Source organism: Falco punctatus, assembly GCF_963210335.1.
Source record: "Falco punctatus genome assembly, chromosome: 7".
NCBI lineage: Eukaryota > Metazoa > Chordata > Aves > Falconiformes > Falconidae > Falco > Falco punctatus.
In genome coordinates, this window is record NC_137587.1 from 37,651,481 (window position 1) to 37,671,274 (window position 19,794).

The following is a 19,794-nucleotide window of genomic DNA, read 5'->3' on the forward strand; positions in this document are numbered from 1 at the left end:
GCCTTGGCCGCGGCCGGCAGGACCTCGCCTCAGAGCACCCACAGACAGGGCCGCAACATTGCCCTCGCCCTCGCTACGAGTCCCCCGCCAAAGGCCGTAGCCAATCGGCGAACAACCTGCCTGCGACGTCACCGGCCACAGGCCAATCAAAATTCCTCAAAGCGATCTCCGCAGCAGGACAACCAATGGCAGGGCGCTGCTCAACGAGCGAGCGGGACGCTCTGCGCTCTGGTATGGGCTCTTCCGCGGGGCTGGACGGGGAGCGGCGGCGGAGAGGAGCGTTCGCTACTGCCAGCGGTGACGCGAGGACCTTGGGGCGGGCGCTGCCCACTACCAATGGCGGAGCCACCACCGAACCGCTCCTCAAGGCCGCGGCCGGCGGAGCCCGCCAGCGGGCGGCCCTGCTCGCTAATTGGCTATCGCGCTTCCCCGAACGCGGAAAGCGGGGGTGAGGCTCGCGCTCCCTTCGTTTCCGGGTTGCGGGGCAGGCAATTCCCAATGCGCATGCGCCTCGAGCGGCCAAAGGGGTGGGGAGGGAATGATATACCGGCCTGAAAGCCCACGCGGTACAGGATTGGCTGAGAAGTCTGGAGCCAGTGTTCTATTGGGCGTCTGGAGTATGTGGGCGGGGCCGAGCGGCTCGCCGCTTTGCATTGGCCTTGCGCCGTGCCCGTTGCGAAGGGCCTGGGCGGCCATTGGGTGGTGGCAGTGCCACTCCCGAGGGGGAGAGTAGCGGTGGCGGAGTTTGAGGGGGGAAGATGTCGGGCTGCGAGGCCCGCGACGCCAAGAAGCTGGTGCGCTCGCCCAGCGGGCTGCGCATGGTGCCCGAGCACCGCTCTGCCCGCAGCCCCTTCGGCCTGGACGAGCCGCCCTGGGTGCCTGACAAGGAGGTATCGGCGGGCGGGCGCTGCCGCTCTTCCCTTCCCAGGCGGGGCGGGGGGTCTCCCTGCGCGAGGACAGCGCCCGCTCGCGCCGCCTCAGGGGCCAATGCCCGCGGGCAGCCGCGGCGGAACGCCCGGGCGGGAACCGCGGGTCGAGGTCGCGCTGCTTCCCCTTCCCTGCGCCGCCGCGGTTCCCGGCGCCTCCTTCCCCCCCGCTGCCGTCGCTGCCTGCCGCGGCACGGCGCTGGTCGGAGCGCCGGGGAGTGGGTTTCCTGGCTCCGGGGCGGCGGGGGGGAGGTTGCCGGCCCCGGGGGTGCGCGCTGGCCCGCGGGGGTCGCCCGGCTGCTGAGGGGCGAGTGCCAGGCGGGCTGGGCTCGCCTCCCCTCGCCAGCCCCACCCGGGTGCGGTTGTTGATTTCCCAACCCCGGGATTTTGTTCCCCTGGGTTAACGCACAGGAGGGAGGGGGCTGCCGCTCGTTCCTCAGGGGTGGGCGGCCCAGTCACAAACGTTAGTGAAGAACTTAACGAGGTAACAGCATTAATGTTTAGGGAAGCAGCCTCTTTAAATGCTTATAAAGGTAATTCTGAAGACCGTGTTGATTTAAAAAAAAACAAAAACCCACAAAGTATTAAGGCACTAAGGCTAAGTTAGAACAGCTCTTCTGGCTCCCGATTTAAATGTTCATAGTGTCAAACAAGTATTGAATAACTTAAACTGCTTCAGTCAGCTTTGCTTTTACATTCTTTTCAAATAACCTACGTGATCATTATATTAAATTTAATGTAACGTGCATTATTTGTTACCTCTCCCTACAGCTAGATGCTAAAATAACTTAACAATCAGTTGTTTGTTTACTTATTGCCAGCGTTCTGTGGTGTGGATGCATGCCAGTGTCTTTAAATGTGGCTGGAATTAAGATTTATTTTAGATGAGCCAATATGAATTTAAGCAGGGAGTCTGTAAACAGAGCTGTTCTTTGCCACATACTGACGTGGTTGGTCTGTTTTGTATGGGAACACTATGTCCTCCTTGGTGAGGAATGAGGAAGAAAATTTTGTCCCTACCTTGTATCTCTTGAGGCAAAGAGCTCTGTGTAAGAGTAGTAATTCTGGAGATTCTCTGCCAGCACAGCTTCTGCAGCTCAGACTTTTACTGTCATAAGGTCTGTGATGTTGGTTTTGTCCAAAATAACCACCGTTTTTTGAAAACTAACTTTTCCAACGTATTTTAAACAAGGGGTCTGCTAAAACATGTTGTGGGAGTTTTCTCAATTTATTCTCTTCCATACTTAGTCAATAAAAAAATCAATAATTCTCCTTGTTATCTGTAGAAACTAGTTATCGGTCTTACAAGGGCTGTAGGTAAGACAGAATTTTCACTGACCACGGCTGAGTGTCATTTGAAGGTCTGGGTGCTCAGCTCTCTGGGTTGCCACCCAGCTGGCGCCATAGTGGTGTGGTGTACTGGGTGTGTTGCAGACGGAGTGTGCATTTATCAGTGAGCTTGTGGCAAAGCCTCAGCAGTTATTGTGCAAGCGGTTTCCCTTTGCGTTGCGTGGAGTCTGCTTTTGCTGCATAGATAACTTGGTGTGCCCTGTGTGCACTCACTTAGGCCACCTGGGAACCCGATTCCTGACATCCTCATCACCATCAGTGGATATGATTTGTGTAACGGTTAAATTGAAATTAGTTTTCTCCCTGACCTTCTGAAATGTATTTTATATTTCAGTAGTCATTGATTATAGCAGGCTACTCTCATTTAAAAAAAAAAAACCTCCAAGGTACTTGAACTCATATATATATATATGAGTACTCTAATAGATAGTACCATCTTAATTCAACTAAAGGCTGTTTGAGGATTGCGGTAGGATTTATTTAAACTAGTTAGATAGATTTTAGAATTAAATCTGTATATTTTAGATACATCCATCTGATGTGTATGGTTAGTTTGAATTTTATGTTGCAGTTGTACTGGAAGTATTCATGTTCCTTAAAATTCAACTTTTCCCCTGTAGCCTGTTGGTCCGTAGGCTGATAGTGTTGGTTTGTGACTGAATGTTGCCTTTGCATCAGTCTCTGATATTTGCTATTGAGGGGAAGTGTATTATAGGCAAATGTTTTAAGTGTATTTGTTAATGCATATTCTTAATCTTGCATTATTGTTATTTTGTAGAAAGTTGTTTTACTAGATTTCTTAAAGTGTATTGAAGTTCTGACATCCCTTTGGTTAATGATTACCAAATTTGTTACAGACTTTTTCCTTAAATAAAGCAGGTACATGATATACCGGAAAGCTTATAAAAAACATGTTTTTATTAATAAAACAGAATTTAAAGAAAATGTTATCCAATTAGTTAATTCAGCAAGAACACTTGCTCTTGTTACCTTGTCAGATGTAATAAAAAAAAAAAGTGTTCTTTATCCAAGACAAGAGAGTGGTATTAGCAAATGTTGATCTGTCTTTTCAAATACACTGGCTTCTGCTGTGCACCCAGTAACACAACTTCAGTAGCTTTATTTTTCTTATGCAGGAAGAGGCTACTGGCTTATTTTAAAAAAGTAAAGGCACCTAAAAATTATGGCAGTTAGTAGTTTTGCAAAACTTACATAACACTGAAATATATTGCAATTCTTAAATTTTATGTCACAAGATTATACAGTTTTAAAATACCAGTTACTTTGAAGAGTTTGAAGTGAAAGGCTGAAGCAGAACTACAGAAAACTTTCTTTTTGGTAGTCTTCTAATAATGTGTCAAGGTGGATAGTATTAAGAAAATTCATGCTGAATATCATTGAACTTGAAACATAGCTTAAAATGCTTGTCACTGCATGTGCCTTGTCTAACCTGGAATTTCTTTGTTAATCGCCAGCAGGGCTCAACTGATCATGTTCTTATTAAGGAAATCTTGGACTAGAAATTGAGCAAAATTTGTGTGTTTGAATGCAGAGGTGGCCAAACCTTGTGACATCCAGCTGTGTACCAGATCTTTGTGGCTGAGGAACACTATGTGCCTCGGAGCTGGGATGTGTGAGGGGAGCTTACAGATGTGGTGAAATTGATTCCCTAGAGCGCCTCAATCACTGCAGGAGGGAGCTGGGCTTTGCATGGCTGGGTCCTCGGTTGGTTCAGATGCTTGGAGTTGGCACTAGCCGTGTGACAGCTGTGCTTGGACTGCTGCAAACTTGTATAGCTCAGGCAATGATTTGGCCCTGTACAGCTGTAATACCAGAAAGCATTGTAAGCCAGATCTGCCACATGTTTGCGTTGTATCATTTTCCACTCTGGCATCAGCTGGTTTTTTGGTCAGGTGTGTTGCAAGGTGTCATTTGATGGCTTGTGAACTTTTGCATTTGCAGAAGTTCACTCTGTTAGGAGCTCAGCCCGGTGTTATCTTGTGTGACTTTCTGAATCTCTTTGTTATTGTATATGCAAATAAAGCATATGAAGCGTAACTATAGCTTCCTGTGCATCTACAGTATTCTCACCTCTGGCTGAATCCAAAGTATTATGCAAATCTGTTATCACACTTCAGCAAATCTATGAGAAGTTCTACTGTATTTGTAATAAACTAGCTCTCAGTATTTTTAAATTAATACCAGGATCCAGCAGCTGTTGGATGTTCTTCCATTTTCCTCTTGCTGTATGAAGTAATCTGATACCAGTATTAGTTTTATATTGATTGTATGTGACATGAATATACTGGTGACATGCATTTTTATTTCTTACTTCATATTTTTTTGTTTCTACTTGACAAAAAATTTAATTTGCACTAGTTTTAAAAAGCCTGTATCTTGAAGACCTGGAAATAACTCAAACATCATGCTTCCTCCTCTGTAAATGTGATAAAAAAACCCTTCAAGCAATAAAGCTTAATTCAATACTCATGTACTCTCTAATTATGTCAGCATATGGATGAATAGGAAGAATTTACCTTTCAAGGTGTTCCTTGATAGAGATCTCTTCCCAGGCAAAGTAGAAGTTGCTATTATACAAATGGATTCACTTGGTTCTGTTTACTTAAAGCAAAGTGCCTTGAAGGAACAGTGTATCGAGCCTACTTGTGTTGGAATATTTTTGTAGGAGAATCCCGTTCTGTGATGCCTGCTACCAAATGTCATTTGACTTGTGGTTTATTTATGACTGTTCTATATATCAGGCAGTACTATCATGATAGGTCTGGAATTCAGAAATGCTTTTCTGTAGAGTTTGTGTTAAGTAAGAGGATGGATAACTTTGTTCCTTCCTGAAAAGCAACTTGTACGTTTAACATAACATTGTATATGAAATCTATTTAGGATAGTATTTAGAAAAGTGTTTTTTCCCCCCTACTTTGTGGCTTGCACTTTCTAATTTTTGACCAAAAAACACCCCAAACAATATGTTGTCATTAAGAAAATGAGTTAGACTTCTGGTAAATTTCAAAATGTACCAGAATTCTTGCCAGGTTCAGCTCCCAGAGAAGCTCTTAAGCTACACATGTCAAAATTTAAAACACCAAATCAAGATCAACATAGAGTAAAATGTGGTATTAGCAGTAGAGTATTACTTGTTTCAGAGCTGAAGCCTGGGGTATGCTGAAGTTGCTTTATGCTGAAGGTTATTCATCAGTGAATGTCAGAATAAGCTTTTCTGCAGCTATTGTGAAAAGAGGTGGTTGGCTGCCTTAATTCAGTACAGTATTTGAAACAATACAGGAACATTTCTGGTTCTCTTTTGTGTGGCATTTAGAAACAGATAGCCTACTGTAACAAATACAGCAAGTAGTATTTATGTTCCATTACGGTGACTGCAGTTACGCTCTAATGTGTTAAACTTCTGTTTAGACATAGAACACTTCATATAAACTATTGCGAATTATCAACAAACTTCTACTTAAAAAGAATGTGAGAAGTTTCTTGGGAATTTTTAATTTAGCTGCTGTAACATTTTTCTTGGCTATAGTTACTGAGCTTGTCTCAGTGATTGTGTATCTGCTGAAGCAAAAGTCCCTGAAATGGACAACAAAAGCTGTTGTAACCTGAAGGAATTTATAGAAGATAAAGGATTAAGTATTGAAATACATTAATTAAAGGCAAATGGTGATTAATGTATGCTTAGCAAATAGCACCTGCTCAGCTTACAGCATGTTTTTGAGATGACATTTTGCTGTAGTCTGAGATAGTTTGGTTTGAGGAGTTTTGGTTTCTAGAGTTATAAAACTTACTACAGGATCTAACCATGTTCTCCTGATTCAGATGTCAGCCTAATTTTGCATTAATATTTGCAAATAAATCTAGCGATATTTGTATTATAAGCCTTGGAGAGTGGGTTTTGGTATGGTAGAAAAAAATACGTAAAATCTTCGTGAAAATCCAGTGATCTAATGGCAGAGTATCAGCCTTTTGGTAGGTGACTTTCGATACAGAAAACTTTACTTGTATAACAATCACTAATCACTTCTGGTAGTTTAGAAAATTAAAACTGTCACCCCCTAAACTCTACTTAGTTGTGAGAGGAAAAAAAAGTCTTCAATTTTTTTTCTGGCTTTTCTTTTGGGAGGAGTGTGGGTGTATGCTTCTTTTAGGAAAGAGATATTTCAGGAAGTGACATTTGTAGCTGGAATAAAAATTCTTAGTGGCTTGGAAGAAAACCAAGTATCTCCTAGCATTTTTCAGAAATGTGTAACTATTGAGAGCATTAAAATATAAACAATGTTTTAGAGAGTCAACAGAGCATCACAGTATAATGCAGTGAGGATGACAACTTACACAAATCAGTCGACTCTGGAATATATGACTGTCTGGATAGCCAAACATAATTAAGCATAATACTTCTGAAACGTGGTTTTGACTGCTGGCAAGATGCAGTATTCCTTAGGGCAAATGGGTTTGGCAGCATTTTCAGTCTTAGAAATGGGGATGATGTTATTTTGCTACAGCAATATGAAATGAAAGCCATCCATAGTGAAAAGATGAAGGATGGAAATTTGTTGGAGGGGTTTCTTTTTAGGGCATAATATAAAGCTCAGTCCTTGTATGTGGTAATAGGTTTAAAAGTTTAGAAATCTTGTAGGTTAATCTTAATTTGTACTGTTTTCTAGTGCCCAAGATGTATGCAGTGTGATGCAAAGTTTGACTTCATAACTAGAAAGGTAAGAGAAAACAGTGAAGTGTAAAGCATTAACTGTTGCAAAATACTATTATGGACTTACTTTGATGTAAAATGTAGACGATTTCAGTAGAATAGCATGCAAAATCAGACGTAACTTGGAAGTAGTTTTTCTTTCTGTTCTGCCTTTTCTGAGTACACATCCTTTTTGTTTTAATTCTGCTTTGAAATTCTTCTTGTTGCTGAATGTGTACTACACAATTAGGGTCTTCCAAATTACTGGGTACCCACGGGATTTATATTCAAAGGAAGGGTTAGAGCAGCTCATGTGGAAGTGGCCTGCTAACACCAGTACTGACACAGAAACCAAATCAACTAATTGCGTTCTGTTTTGGGAGATAAAATTAGTTGTGGAAATGTAAGCAAACATGTTTTCAGGAGTAATGAATTATAGTCTTACACTTAGGAACTGTATTGTTAAAAAGCAGATAACCAAAACTCAGATTCTTCTGTTCTAAAAGTAAAACAAGATTTATCTCAGGTTGGGAAAAGGGAATTCCTGATTAAAATAGAAAGTGTAAACAGTCTTGATTGCTGTGAGCCATAATTAGGCTCACTGTATGAAGAGAAAACACTAACATTAGAGTTAAGTTATGTTCCTTGCATAAGAGTAAGCAGGTCACTGTGGACTGCACGCTGGTGTGCGGAATACTACTATCAGAAGACATTCTGCTGATATTGGGGTTTCTGCATGGAGAAGGAAAGCAGCCTGGCTCCCCACCCCATCACCCTCCCAAATAAAAAAGTCCAACAATGATTTTTAGCAGGGAATATAATTCCTTTGTATAACTACATTGACACTGTCAGCACATGCTTGTGGAAGTGTGACTTAGAGCGTACTGACATAATTGATGTTTTTTAATTTATTGTTTGGAGGGAGAGGGAAGGAAACATTGTAAACCAGACATACCAATATGTTAACCAGGTAGGTGTAAGTTTTCAGGAGGCCTGAAAAGCATTAGGATGTCAGTTAGTAATCCTAGTAATAGACTAGACTAGACCATTTCAGTTGGAAGGGACCTACAACAACTATTTCAGTCCAACTGCCTGACCAGTGCAGGGCTGACTAAGTTAAAGCATGTTGTTAATGGCGTTGTCCAAATGCCTCTTAAACACTGACAGGCTTGGGGCATCGACCACCTCTCTAGGGAGCCTGTTCCAGTGTCTGACCACCCTCTCGATAAAGAAATGCTTCCTGATGTCCAGTCTGAACCTCCCCTGGCACAGCTTTGAACTGTTCCTACATGTCCCATCACTGGATCCCAGGGAGAAGAGATCAGCACCTGCCTCTCCACTTCCCCTCAATCATGGGAGTGCACTTTCTCCTAGTTCCTGTTTTACCTTTTAGCTGGATGAGTTACGAGCATAGTGTTTGGTTGGAGTGTTCGGGTTGAGAAGTACTAATTCATTAGGCTGCTGCGTTTTACTTGTGTTAGCTTTGGGAAGTAAATGCAGGTAGCCCTGGCAAACAGGTACTCCAGAGAATTTTGCCTAATGTTTGGAAGGAAAGCCTAAAACTGACCAAAACTGCAGTGTATCAGTTCCTCGTATCAAACTGTTCAAACTTGCTTTGAGCCACAAATGAGTTCCTGCTTGCCTGGGAATACTGGTTCTCACATGAGAACTTGCATCAGGAAGACCTGCTGGGACTGTCACACCCCAACAGTGATGTGGAGCACAAGTCACTGGTTGCAGATTTAGTAGCTGAGAAACACAGTGCAGTACTAGTTCTGGTTTTGCAGCTTCATTGGATTTGTACTGTTCCACCTCGTATTTCTGATGGAGGAATAGCTTTAGGTTTTAAGTATGAAGACTTTTATCTTTTTTCCATGGGAAAATCTTGAGAGTAAGTTTTAAAGGAGAAGCATAGGATCTGCAGTTGAAGTTCCCTAATGCTTTTGCTTGCAACTGGGAAGGGACCTAGAAACCACTCTTCTCTTGTGTATTTATTGACAGTAAGGCGAAGGATTTACTGTACGCTGGAGAAGCCCTTTCAGTGTCTTGTCTGGTCTGCTTTGGAAGCATGTTTACAGAGTGCCAACAGGCTTATAGTGCTGCTGTTCATACTATATTCAGTCCTTTGTATTCAGTCATCAGAGATTTCTTTCTACCACCCTAGCAGTTACATTTCCCTTACCTATCCCTCAACTTGCATGTTTCACATCTGAGAAACTGTTCTGTTTCTTGGGGGATGAGTGTATTTAATGTAGTAACTTTCTCAAATTATTCCCTAATAGTTTCCTTTGTAAATAAATAAAATACTCTGTTGTGCCAACAGGCTGTGGCTGTAGCAAGATACAGCTGCTGGGAAAGCAGGTGCAGGGCCAAGAAAGATAGGGAGCGGTATGGGAAAGTAGGGAGTAACAAACTACAAGGCTGAAGCACAGCAACACAATTAGCTACATGGATAGAATGCTTATTTTAGTCATGATAATTAGGGGTGTGAGAACCACGCGCGTTTAGAGACCACTAACCAATTGTATTTCTGCTTTATGAATATGCATGTTATCGGTTCTATATAAGTAGTGTTAGAAACTAATAAAGTTGAGCAAGATGCATAACTCATATTGAGCGTCTTCTTGACTCCGGTGAACCCTTCTTCCAACAATATTCTTTCATGCTTAGCATCACTGTCGAAGATGTGGAAAATGTTTCTGTGACAAGTGCTGCAGTAAAAAAGTGCCTCTGCCTCGCATGTGCTTTGTGGACCCTGTGCGCCAGTGTGCTGAATGTGCCCTCATCTCTCAGAAAGAAACAGAGTTCTATGACAAACAGCTTAAAGTACTCATGAATGGTAAGGACTGAACGCATATATATGCTGTTTTGATCTCATCTGTATTTATTAAAATTGTGTTAAACAAATCTGATAAACAGTAAGAGTAACGCCTCTTGTCAAACAAGCTGCATTTTTGCGTCCTTTAAAGACTGTTTTGTTGTTATGCTTGTTTGTCAGTTAATAATTCTGTGTAATTGACTTAGAGAGAAGTTTACACTTTTTAGTCAATGTTTACAAAGAGTGATTTAATTAAAAAGACAGGAATTTTTAATGCCTCTGAGAACAGATGTGTGTGCAGTTGACATTTTTCTTAAAATGCATCTTTTAGTCATATCCTGTTACATTAAATAAGGATGAAAAATACTTGACAACAGAGAATATTTTAATACTTTTTAAACAAGATACAGTGCTTGTTTCAAGCTTAATTTGTGAGCTTTGATCTTGTCCATGGCTTACAGCTATGGTTGATGGCAAATCATCCTGAGTAGTCCATTTTGTATAGTATTAAAACTACATGTGATACAGTAATTCATGTTCCAGTTACATTAAGAAAGCTGAGTCTTCAGTTTTTAAACGTTCTGTGATTGTTCAGTGCCTGTGGATAGTCTCTCAGCCCGATGCCAGGGTGTATGATCGGTAAGCTAAGCCACATGTCTGATTAGCACGAATGTTCGTTCCTAGGGAGATTCTGTGTTCAGGAAGGAGTATGTTCATCCCTGTAACACACAATGATTCTTAATTCTGCTTTGCAGATGAGGGTGTAGGTGAGTGTTTGAATAATGCATTTTAACCTCAAGACCTGTTTTAAACCTTGTCCTGCTTGCATTTGTGTTAGGCAATGAAAGTCTGAAGTTGTGCCTGACTTACTGTAGAGCCAGTGGTCTGAGAGAGGTGGTGGTTGTGATGTCCTTTGCCGTTTTGCTGCTGTTGTCTCTCTGTCTTGCTTCAGCAGCAGCCTGGGGTCCATGATGAGGGGTCAGTGAGACTGTGTGAAATAGCTGAAATACAGCGAGGTGAAGCCCATTGAGGCTGCATGGTTCACGTTATGGAGATGGACTGCAGGCCATTTGGCAGGGCTGTATGTTGGGGTGTTTTTCATCTCCCAGACCAGCAGTATTGGGATTAGGTAATACAGGGAGCATAAGGCATGGAGGAAATAAAGTGGTTAGGCGTGTAGTCTGTTTTATTTTAAGTTATGCATCACTTCACCAGTGTAGCCAAGATGACTTTTCCGATGTCAAAGAAGCTGTTTTGAGCAGGAGGAAACGTAACGTGAAGGCTGAGGTTTATTGACCTCAAAGTAAGACTTAGCTAGCCTTCAATGGTGAAAGAGAGGTTGTCTTTACTATTTATTAAGTGTAGAGCTGAAGGTCCCATCCTGCTGTTAGATTATTTTTTTTAATACCAAACCAATAGTTTGTATTATGGTGACAAGGTGGGGTCTTTAATTCTTGCCATTTCCAAATCTGTTCTCATTTTTAAAAGATTCATCTTGGATATCATCTGTATTTCCACTACATGTGGGAGAAATTACAGAGCAATTATGAAAGGTCCTGTGAGTCAAAACATGATAATTAAAGATCAGCTTTTTATACTTCAGTGTTCTGCTGATGTTAATCAGTTTAACATTTCAATTGGTCTGTTTACCCAATTCAGTGTATTAGGTGCAGTAATTAAAAATTAATTATTCTTTTTGATACTTGAATCTTCCTTCCAAACCAGCATTAGAATACTAAAACATTTCTTTCCAGGTGCTACATTCTTTGTAACTCTGGGAACGTCAGATAAATCTGAGCTCATGGTTTGTCGACTTTCCAACAATCAGAGGTGAGAAAGATTGATAGAAATTACACTTTTAAACTACATTATTGTTGCACTTACAGCTACGTTATTATCTTATAACCTGAACAAAATGTAACAACAACAGGCTGTGAGGATATCAGAGAGAGTATAGATACAACTTTATTGGAGTAAGTTGGTTTGAATTTACTAGCAGTGTGGATCAGAATGCCTTGGAATGATGGAGCTCCACTCGCTGATAATGCCTCTCAGTGCCACTGGAGTACAGTGGTGTTTGCCAGCTAACAGGGGGTCACAGAAGTGGGGGCAGGGAAAAATCTGTAGCCCCTGATAAAAGCTGGTTTCAGAGTGATTCTAACACTGCACTACATTGTTTATCGTTGCATCCCAAAGCATTGCTTTGATCATCCCTATAATTTGGTTGGCTAGAAAACTTTAGATTCTGTGTTCTTTTTCTGCTACAACTTTGGTAGAATGCTTTTAAAATTTTGAAAGGGTCTTCTGGCAAACTGAACTATAGGTTTTGTGGTTTGTTGGGTTTTTTTTTCCTTTAAGTGAAGAACTTCAATGAAAAGTAATTTTTCTTGCTTGATTTTTCTCCCTGTCCACCCCAAAGAACACAAAAATAGCTAGTCACTGAGAGATTATCTTTCTCCTTTGATTTGGACTTGATATTGTAGGGGAAATTATGCTTTTTTAAAAAAGGTTTTCTTTTGTTACGTAGGTATCTGGTTTTGGATGGAGACAGCCACTATGAAATTGAAATTATACAGATTTCAACTGTTCAGATACTTACAGAGGGATTCACTCCTGGAGGTAATATTTTCATTGAGTACAAATTAACTGTTAAGGAAAAAATTACGTGAAGTTGTAATTATTGTTTAAGCTAGAGAGTGCATTTCTAGGTTATTGGTAACTTAGGTGTAACTATGTTAGTTACAGCTGCTTTCAGAATAGAGCGCAGTGTGTGAAAGCCTGTCCATGTGGCTGCTGGGATTTTTGGGAAAACCTAAAAATTGAGAAATTGCCTTCCAGCTATACTATGGGAGAGCTTCTTGACAAACCTGAGTAAAGGTGATCATCATCTGTTTTGGGCCTTTCTCTTGGCTAAATATAAACCCCTATTGATTCAAAAGCTCGTAGGAGGGAACTGTTAAGTCTTTTGTAGCTTCCATCTCAGAATCCAGCGGGGATTTCTCTTCTATGGGTACAGTTGTGAGGAGAGAGAGAGAGAGAGAAACTGTGTGTGTGGGGGGAAGTAATTAAACTATGTTTTCATAACTTCATTCAACATGAAGGGGTGGCCAAATGAAACTGGTAACATCTGAATCAGAGGGCAGCTACTTACTGCCTCATCTCTTATCAGATTTTAGAGTATTTCAGGATGAACTTGAATATGATTTCACTGAAATGAGAGCAAACAAGGTCAGGAATTTTAATAATTGTTCTTTAGCAACACCTCTGCCACTGCTGGATTTTTCTAATTGGACAGCCTATCTGTGCAATATTCAGTCAGTACAGCATGTTAACTTTAACACACTTATCTTGGTATTCAAATCAACCAGACATGTTGCTGAGTTACTTAATGCTCCTATAATTCCTTGTTCACTACTCTTCTGACTGCTTTGTCTTTTTGCCTGCCTGCCTGCCTACCTGATGGTAGAAAAAGATATTCACACTTACACCAGCCTTCTGGAGAGCCAGCATATTACTGAAGGTATCACCGGTACCTTTGAGCATGACTCACCTAAGCATGCTGTCATGACCCCCCTCCCATCTTTCTTTGTGGTGCTGGTTTTTCGCTTGATCTGTAGCTGTTCAACTTAAAGATAAGTTATGTTCAAATCTGACATGTATCTGTTCCTTCCTGTCTGTTTAATAAACTGGGAATGAATGTTGTGTAACTTTTCAGAGAACTAAAACACTCAAGGCCTTCTTTAGACCAAGTGTGCTATTATTATCTGTGCTAGAAGAGAGAAGGGAAGATGAGAAATAGTATCTTTGGTGGTGCACAGTATTACACATCACCTACTTCAGCAGAGGTATATGCCAGAAATGAACAATGTACTTTTTGTGTACTGTCCAGTAAGGCTTTGCACTGAATAAATGAACTGTTAATTAACGTCTTGCTTTTCCACATCTTTAAAAGAAGTAAGACCTCTTGTTACGTAAGGTTACTGCCCAACTCGGTAATGTCCTGGAATGCCAGACTTGGGCAAACTGGTTAATTCTGGTGCTTGATTTCCACTGATCTAAGTAGTGCCTTAATCTGTTATTCTGACCAGGTAGATGCAGAAGTGGGAGTGATGAAGTTGCATTTCAGTTTATCCTAGAATGGGGGGCACACAGTGACTTGTGCAGACACTGCCTGCCAGCTTTTGATCAGGTTGCTTAGATTGAGATTGTCTTTGTTTGGTTTCTTGGCTATTACAGTTGTGGCCTCCAGGAGCCCTCTTGTGCAGACATTTTTAAAAAGAACTCCACAAAAAGCATCCTTCTGTATATTGTGGTGCTGTTCCTGGGGCTTAGTTTGTGCTTTACTACTCCAGGAAATAATGCCAATCAGATATAGTATTTTAAACAAAGCTTTTGTTTCACATCTGTATTTTTGCTTAGAGATAGCTGCATAGAGATTAAGATACAAACATCTTGCTATCACACTGTTGTCAGAGCAATGACTTTCGTAGCGGATTTCCTTCAGGAAGTAAATGATGTTGCCAGTTGTTTTCTAGTCTTGCGTAAGCATCTCTCCCAACTCTTGTCAGGTTTGAAGGGACTTTTGACTGCTATGCCAGGCTTCTCACCAAGCAGGGGTCCCTCTTTGGTATCAGTCTAACTGGACACTAGTAAATCAGTTTACAAACTGCAGGCTACAGTATGAAACTATGGTGTCTACTCCAGAGAAGATGTGGTAACAGTAAAACGTGAGGATATTCTTAGTGTGGGTAGCTAGCAGCTTTACCTGACGGCTTACACAAGTGCTGCCTCGGCCATTGCCAGAGAGAATTACACAACATTGAGTCTGCACGTTCTGTTGCCTGGCACAAGCTCCTGCAGTCACCACCTCCTCTGATGTGGCAGTTGGTAGTGCACTGGCAGTTAGTAGTGCTTTGAATTAAGTGATAAGCTAGTTTTCTTCAAACGTGCCTGTTAGCTAAGAAGAAGTTGTGTTACTGGGTTGGTAAAACCTGTTGCTGTTCAAGACTTTACTTCTTTTTTCAGGAGGTAATACTCGTGCCATAGGTATGATTCTGCAGTATAAGGTACCAGGATCAGAGGAGGTAACACAGATGAAATTTACAGCCAGTGAAGACTTCAGCTGTAACAAGAAGCTGTCAGCAAGCTGGCTGGCAGCTATGCATAAGGTAAGCAAAGGAGGGAAAGCTCAGAGAAGGCTGAAGAAAATCTTCATGTGGGGGTGCTCAGTAGCACTGAAGAGAGTCTGCAGCCTTAGGAGTCTTTTTTACCATTATTTTTTATTTAAGGACTTTAGGGCCTTGTCACTAAGAAAACAGAAGCTATGGATCGTTGTTACAAACATGACTTTAGCTTTATGCTCAGGTACCTGACAAAAATGGGCACTACAAACGGTTTCCTAACATCTTATGTATGTCATTAGGTGAAAAGAAGTAGGAATTAAGACTTTCAAGTTCCTTAGGTTTTTGTTACTCACTGAAGAATGTGCATTATGAAATACTCTTCTGAACCTAAACTCAGCTAATTGTTTTTGCTACTTCATGAAGGTTCAAAGAAGTTGATTTTCGAAAATGGGGGCAGGACCCTGTGGAAGACTGTTCCACCTTTTGTTGCTAGGCTCTCTGTGGCTAATGAAACTGACAGTTACGGGAAGGAAAAACCAAACGCACCCCTAGTTCTGGAACTTTGTTCATTTGACCAATTGATAATCCAAACTGTAATTTATAAGCTGTCTGCAAATGCAGGTGCGTGGCTGTTTGCTTCTTTATCCCTGTTGTTAGGTTCCCCAGCCACCCCCAACCCTCATATTGAACTCTGCGTTGAGCAGAGAACTTTGCATTGCCACGCGAGTGCAGTGTAGCACTTCCTTAATACCTGTTTTAATTCACCTTTCACAAGTGATGCAACTCCTGCAGATGCAGCGAGAACTGGTATTTTATGGATAAACTGAACACCCTTCCCACACTGATTTGTCTCCTTTAAACTCTTCACAGGAGTTAAGCTTGGTTTTGAGTAACAATCAGTGCTGTGAGACTTCCAGAGGGCCTAGCTAACAGTACGTAAAAGGACTTGCAGCTAGAGAACGCACATCTCTTCCCATGGCAGGGGGCAGGTCAAAACTGTTGTTTGAGGCACATGAACACCTCGCCAGAACTGTGCAGGGAAGAGGCAGAAGGGGTACGGGGAATATAGACCAGAATAACATTGTTTACTGCCTATGTTTAGAGAGATTACCAAGACCTCTGAAATACTATTACTAGTCTCTTCATTTCTGACCAAGAAGAAACAAATTAAGTTGGTCTAAAATCTTCAGTGACCTAGATTCTGCGCTTAAGTAACCCTGAATAGTCTTGAAAGTTTACTCTAGTGCCTATCGCATTGGTGTTAAAGGCCTTAGACTAAGGAAAGTAGAAGAAGAATTTAAAGCCTTGGGTTGAAAGGAAGTTTTTGGAGGGGTAGGAAGGAGATGAGGGGGCTTCAAGTGAAACTTCAGTTAACACAGTGACCTTTTGCCTTCATGTCAGGCAACAAAACTTCTTTATGAGTCCCGGGACCAGTAAGGGCAGCGAACTGGTGGCCGCTTGAAGGAAGACACCAGCCTCCACGGACCTGCCCTCTCACTTTTTGCTAATTGGACAGCTGGTAACACTTGCTGTTCTTGACCCTTTCCCAGTCCAGTGTGGTTCATGATGTAAGAATTGGAAAACGCGAGAAATTTTTTTGAACCATAAGTATTCACTATAGTGTGCAATATGTATACAATTAATGCTTTAAACAGCCTCACCTTTTAAGACTCTGTATATTTTGTTAAGCCTTTATTGGCACTTAATACGTAAGTGACCTGCACTACAGCTAATGTACAGCACAACTTTTATAGTAACACTTATATATACTGTTTGCTTTCTGTAGCAAACAAATGTGTATGTCTCTTCTGCAGAGAATAGCTTTTGGGTATAGATCTCAGGTTTTTCCCTCTATCCAAATGTTTAAAATCAAATGTACAATAAAATCTGCCTTAGATATGATTTTATAGAACTCACTCGGGGTTTGTTTGTTTTTTTTAAGCATTTCATTTTAAATATCTAAGTATTTCACCAAATACCACCAAATGGACTTACATGAACATGACCTTGGAACTTAATTTCTGTAATAAGTAAACCTCCAGAATAATTCTCAGTTTTGTATTTTCTTTTGGTAACTAGCTTTTGTTAATCTAACTGTAATGCTATCTGAAATTGTATACAATTTAATGTACAAATATGAATAAATTAATTCACTTATTTAAAAAAAGGTGATAATTAATTTTATAATATATAGCTTCTTTAACGACAGGTACCATGGTCTCTACTCTGAAACTTCTGACTTGTTATAAACAGCACCCTGCTTTTAGTTTGGAGTGCTGCTAATTGGTTCAGCTATTGGGATGAATCCTTGGCTACATGTGCTGTGCCAGGTTCTGCCCTCAGTCATCCTACCCTGGTAAAAATTGCGTACGTGAACACAGCTTGTGTCTAAAGGACCCTTGAAGGCTGTTCTAGACAAGCATTAATTTGGCACAGCTGGAATACTGGAGAACTAGTGTGAGGAGGTTCCAAAGCTGCTGGGCAAGTCATTTTTTGTGCAGCTGGTAAAGCCATGAGGAAGCATGAGTTAGCAGATAGAACACCGCAAGCTAGAACTAACCTTTTTGTGTCGGCTGTGACCAAAGGCCTGTCTATCCTTGCTCCCTGTATAAAAATACTGGAGAATGCAGCCATGCCTTAGCAGTACTTTATTGTGCACATTTACATGTTCTCTGAATTAGTGTATCATAGGCTCTTGAAATCATCACATTCATGTAGCAAATTCTTCAACAATAATACCCTTTCACTTTTCACCACAATATATACAGTTAATGCTAACCTGTGGTAAAAGCAAGTTACAGCACTGCAGAAATGGATATATAAATTATACACAGAACTTGTACATGAAGAATTAATCAAATTGCATACTGTTAAATGGGAGAAAATTACAAGAAATATGGCTAAAACTTATAATGGGAAATTCAAAATATACTTTTGGTATATAAAATCATGTACAATTAAAATTCCAGTGAAGTGCCTTTTTTTTTTTTGCCTTTTTTTTTTTTGTTGCGTGAAACTACAACGTAGTGGAATAGGTTATTGCATAACTTGCCTTGGCAACAGATTTAGGCTGCCAAGAACCACAGAAACTGTCCTCAAGAAGCTATTGCCTTTCTTAAATCCTTCTCTAAACTTTGTTTCTTTCTTCTCCTTGACTTAGCATCTACACTACCCTCTTTCTACTTCTATCCCATCCTTCATATTTTCTTCTAGACTGACTCAGGCAGACTTCAAATGACACAGTATAACCCTTACCCGAACTCTTACCCTTTTCAACTATTGCACTTTCATCCATGCAGACATACAAATCCCTTAAGCTGCTGCAAGTTCGGTACTAACTGTTGTGTCCAGGACGGACAAGCTCGGGTGGTTAGTAGGGGATCCTTTACATTGGCAGAGGTAACACTGGTGCTGTAGGCTGAATAATCAGAAAAGAAAACACCAAGTGAAATACTGTGTAGGGATTTTGAGATGTGTACAAATACTGTTACTTTGTTAGTTCTCTAGCTTGATTCTAAATGCAAATACTAGATGCCAGACTATGTAAAAGCTTTTGTCAGGGTTGTCTAGACCAGGATTGAAGTGTAGAGCATGTTAACACTTAAAATCCTAGCCTTCATCAAGCTTTGGTGACTACTTAAGTTACACATGTAATAGGTGAAGATCTTGTGTCCTAGAACCCAAAAAGTTGATCAGTAATAAGAACTCAACATTCACTGGTATCGAACAAAATGTCCAAAGTCCTGACATGGGACAGTTACTGTGGGGTTGGAGCAAACTGGACAGCGTATCTGCACTCCGCAAATGACACCTCTGAACATTTAACACAAGAAAGCTCCTACCATGGAACTTTAACTTAAAACACTGCTTTAGATGATAGTTGGCGCAACACTGTAGGTAGTGGAGGTATCACTGTCCTCATCAGTGGTGGGTCACATAAAAACGATCCTCATTTACAAACTGCAGATCTTGAAAATCGTGGATGCTGTCCATTTAACAAGAGAAAGCACCATTAAAACTAAATGTCATAGTTTTATTTCTCTGTGTGAAATGATCAAAAATGATGGCTCCAGTGTATGTTTTAAGTTTCCAGTTACCAGCACGGTATTGCACTGTTGTACAACTGATTTCAAGCAAGGGTTCGCTGTCTAGGTTTTATTCGTGGATATAACTGTAAAAACAGAATAAAAGTATTAGGCTTTGCGTGCTTGATACCAAGTTAAATATAAATCAGTTCAGTTATAACCAAGGGGTACTTGCTAACAAGAACTGGGAGATGAAGTGTTTGGGGGGTGGGGGGAGGAGGTTTTGGTAAGCTACAGCATGTTCTTAGGTAACCTCTGAAAAATTACACAGAAACAGCAGGATGCCAAGGGCTGACTTACTCCTGGCAGCAGCAGCAAAATTGCTGCTGTGAGGGCGACTTCATTCATTTAGCTCCAAGATCCCAGACAAGACCAAAGGACGGACGCTTTGACGTAAGTACAAGAATTCCCTGTTGAGCCCCAGAGGGCTTCCTTCCTGCTCTGTACGGTTTCCTTACGTGTTTTGTCCCCTGTATCTCTCTACTTAGTAGCCTTATGTTCCCCGTCTCCCATGGTAGCAGTGTTCCATTTGACTGACAGCAGCATAAACAACTTGCCTACAGTTGTCATCTTCAAGACTCCTTCCTGAAAGTTCTAAATTTCTACATATCTATATGTTGCTTAGCTCGTGCCAGGTATTAAAACCCTTCCTACAAAACTTCCTGGGCCAAAGCTTCAAGCTGCCTAAATAAAGCCACTGCACTTTACATAGGGGCCCTATATTTTAGCCAAGGGGGGAAAAAAAAGGCTCGTTAAAGATTAAAGCATAAACTACATTAAATGT

The 19,794-nt window shown here is 41.1% G+C and overlaps 2 protein-coding genes across 11 annotated transcripts in view; one reads left to right on the forward strand and one right to left on the reverse strand.

Moving 5' to 3' along the window:
* Nucleotides 1–171: 171 nt before the first annotated feature.
* ZFYVE21 (zinc finger FYVE-type containing 21) lies at nucleotides 172–17,903 on the forward strand. 5 transcript variants are annotated; one of them, XM_080394873.1, is made up of 8 exons: nucleotides 238–890; nucleotides 6,962–7,012; nucleotides 9,655–9,823; nucleotides 11,557–11,632; nucleotides 12,330–12,421; nucleotides 13,269–13,322; nucleotides 14,828–14,970; nucleotides 16,327–17,903. In XM_080394873.1, exons 1-8 carry the CDS (start codon nucleotides 759–761, stop codon nucleotides 16,360–16,362), a joined length of 753 nt encoding a protein of 250 aa, XP_080250999.1. In that variant the 5' UTR covers nucleotides 238–758; the 3' UTR covers nucleotides 16,363–17,903. The 5 variants fall into 5 exon arrangements, 4 of the variants coding, with proteins under 4 accessions (XP_080251001.1, XP_080250999.1, XP_080250998.1 ...); XR_013929366.1 differs by lacking the exon at nucleotides 16,327–17,903 and having other exon boundaries at nucleotides 12,972–13,322; nucleotides 14,828–14,874; XM_080394874.1 differs by lacking the exon at nucleotides 13,269–13,322 and having other exon boundaries at nucleotides 573–890.
* PPP1R13B (protein phosphatase 1 regulatory subunit 13B) overlaps nucleotides 17,557–19,794 on the reverse strand; it is a 68,680-nt gene continuing 66,442 nt past the window's right edge. For all 6 annotated transcript variants that reach the window (XM_080394848.1, XM_080394850.1, XM_080394849.1 and 3 more), the window contains one exon: nucleotides 17,557–19,096. In XM_080394848.1, coding sequence (XP_080250974.1) covers nucleotides 19,055–19,096 — 42 coding nt within the window. In that variant the 3' untranslated portion in view covers nucleotides 17,557–19,054. The remainder of the gene's footprint in view (nucleotides 19,097–19,794) is intronic.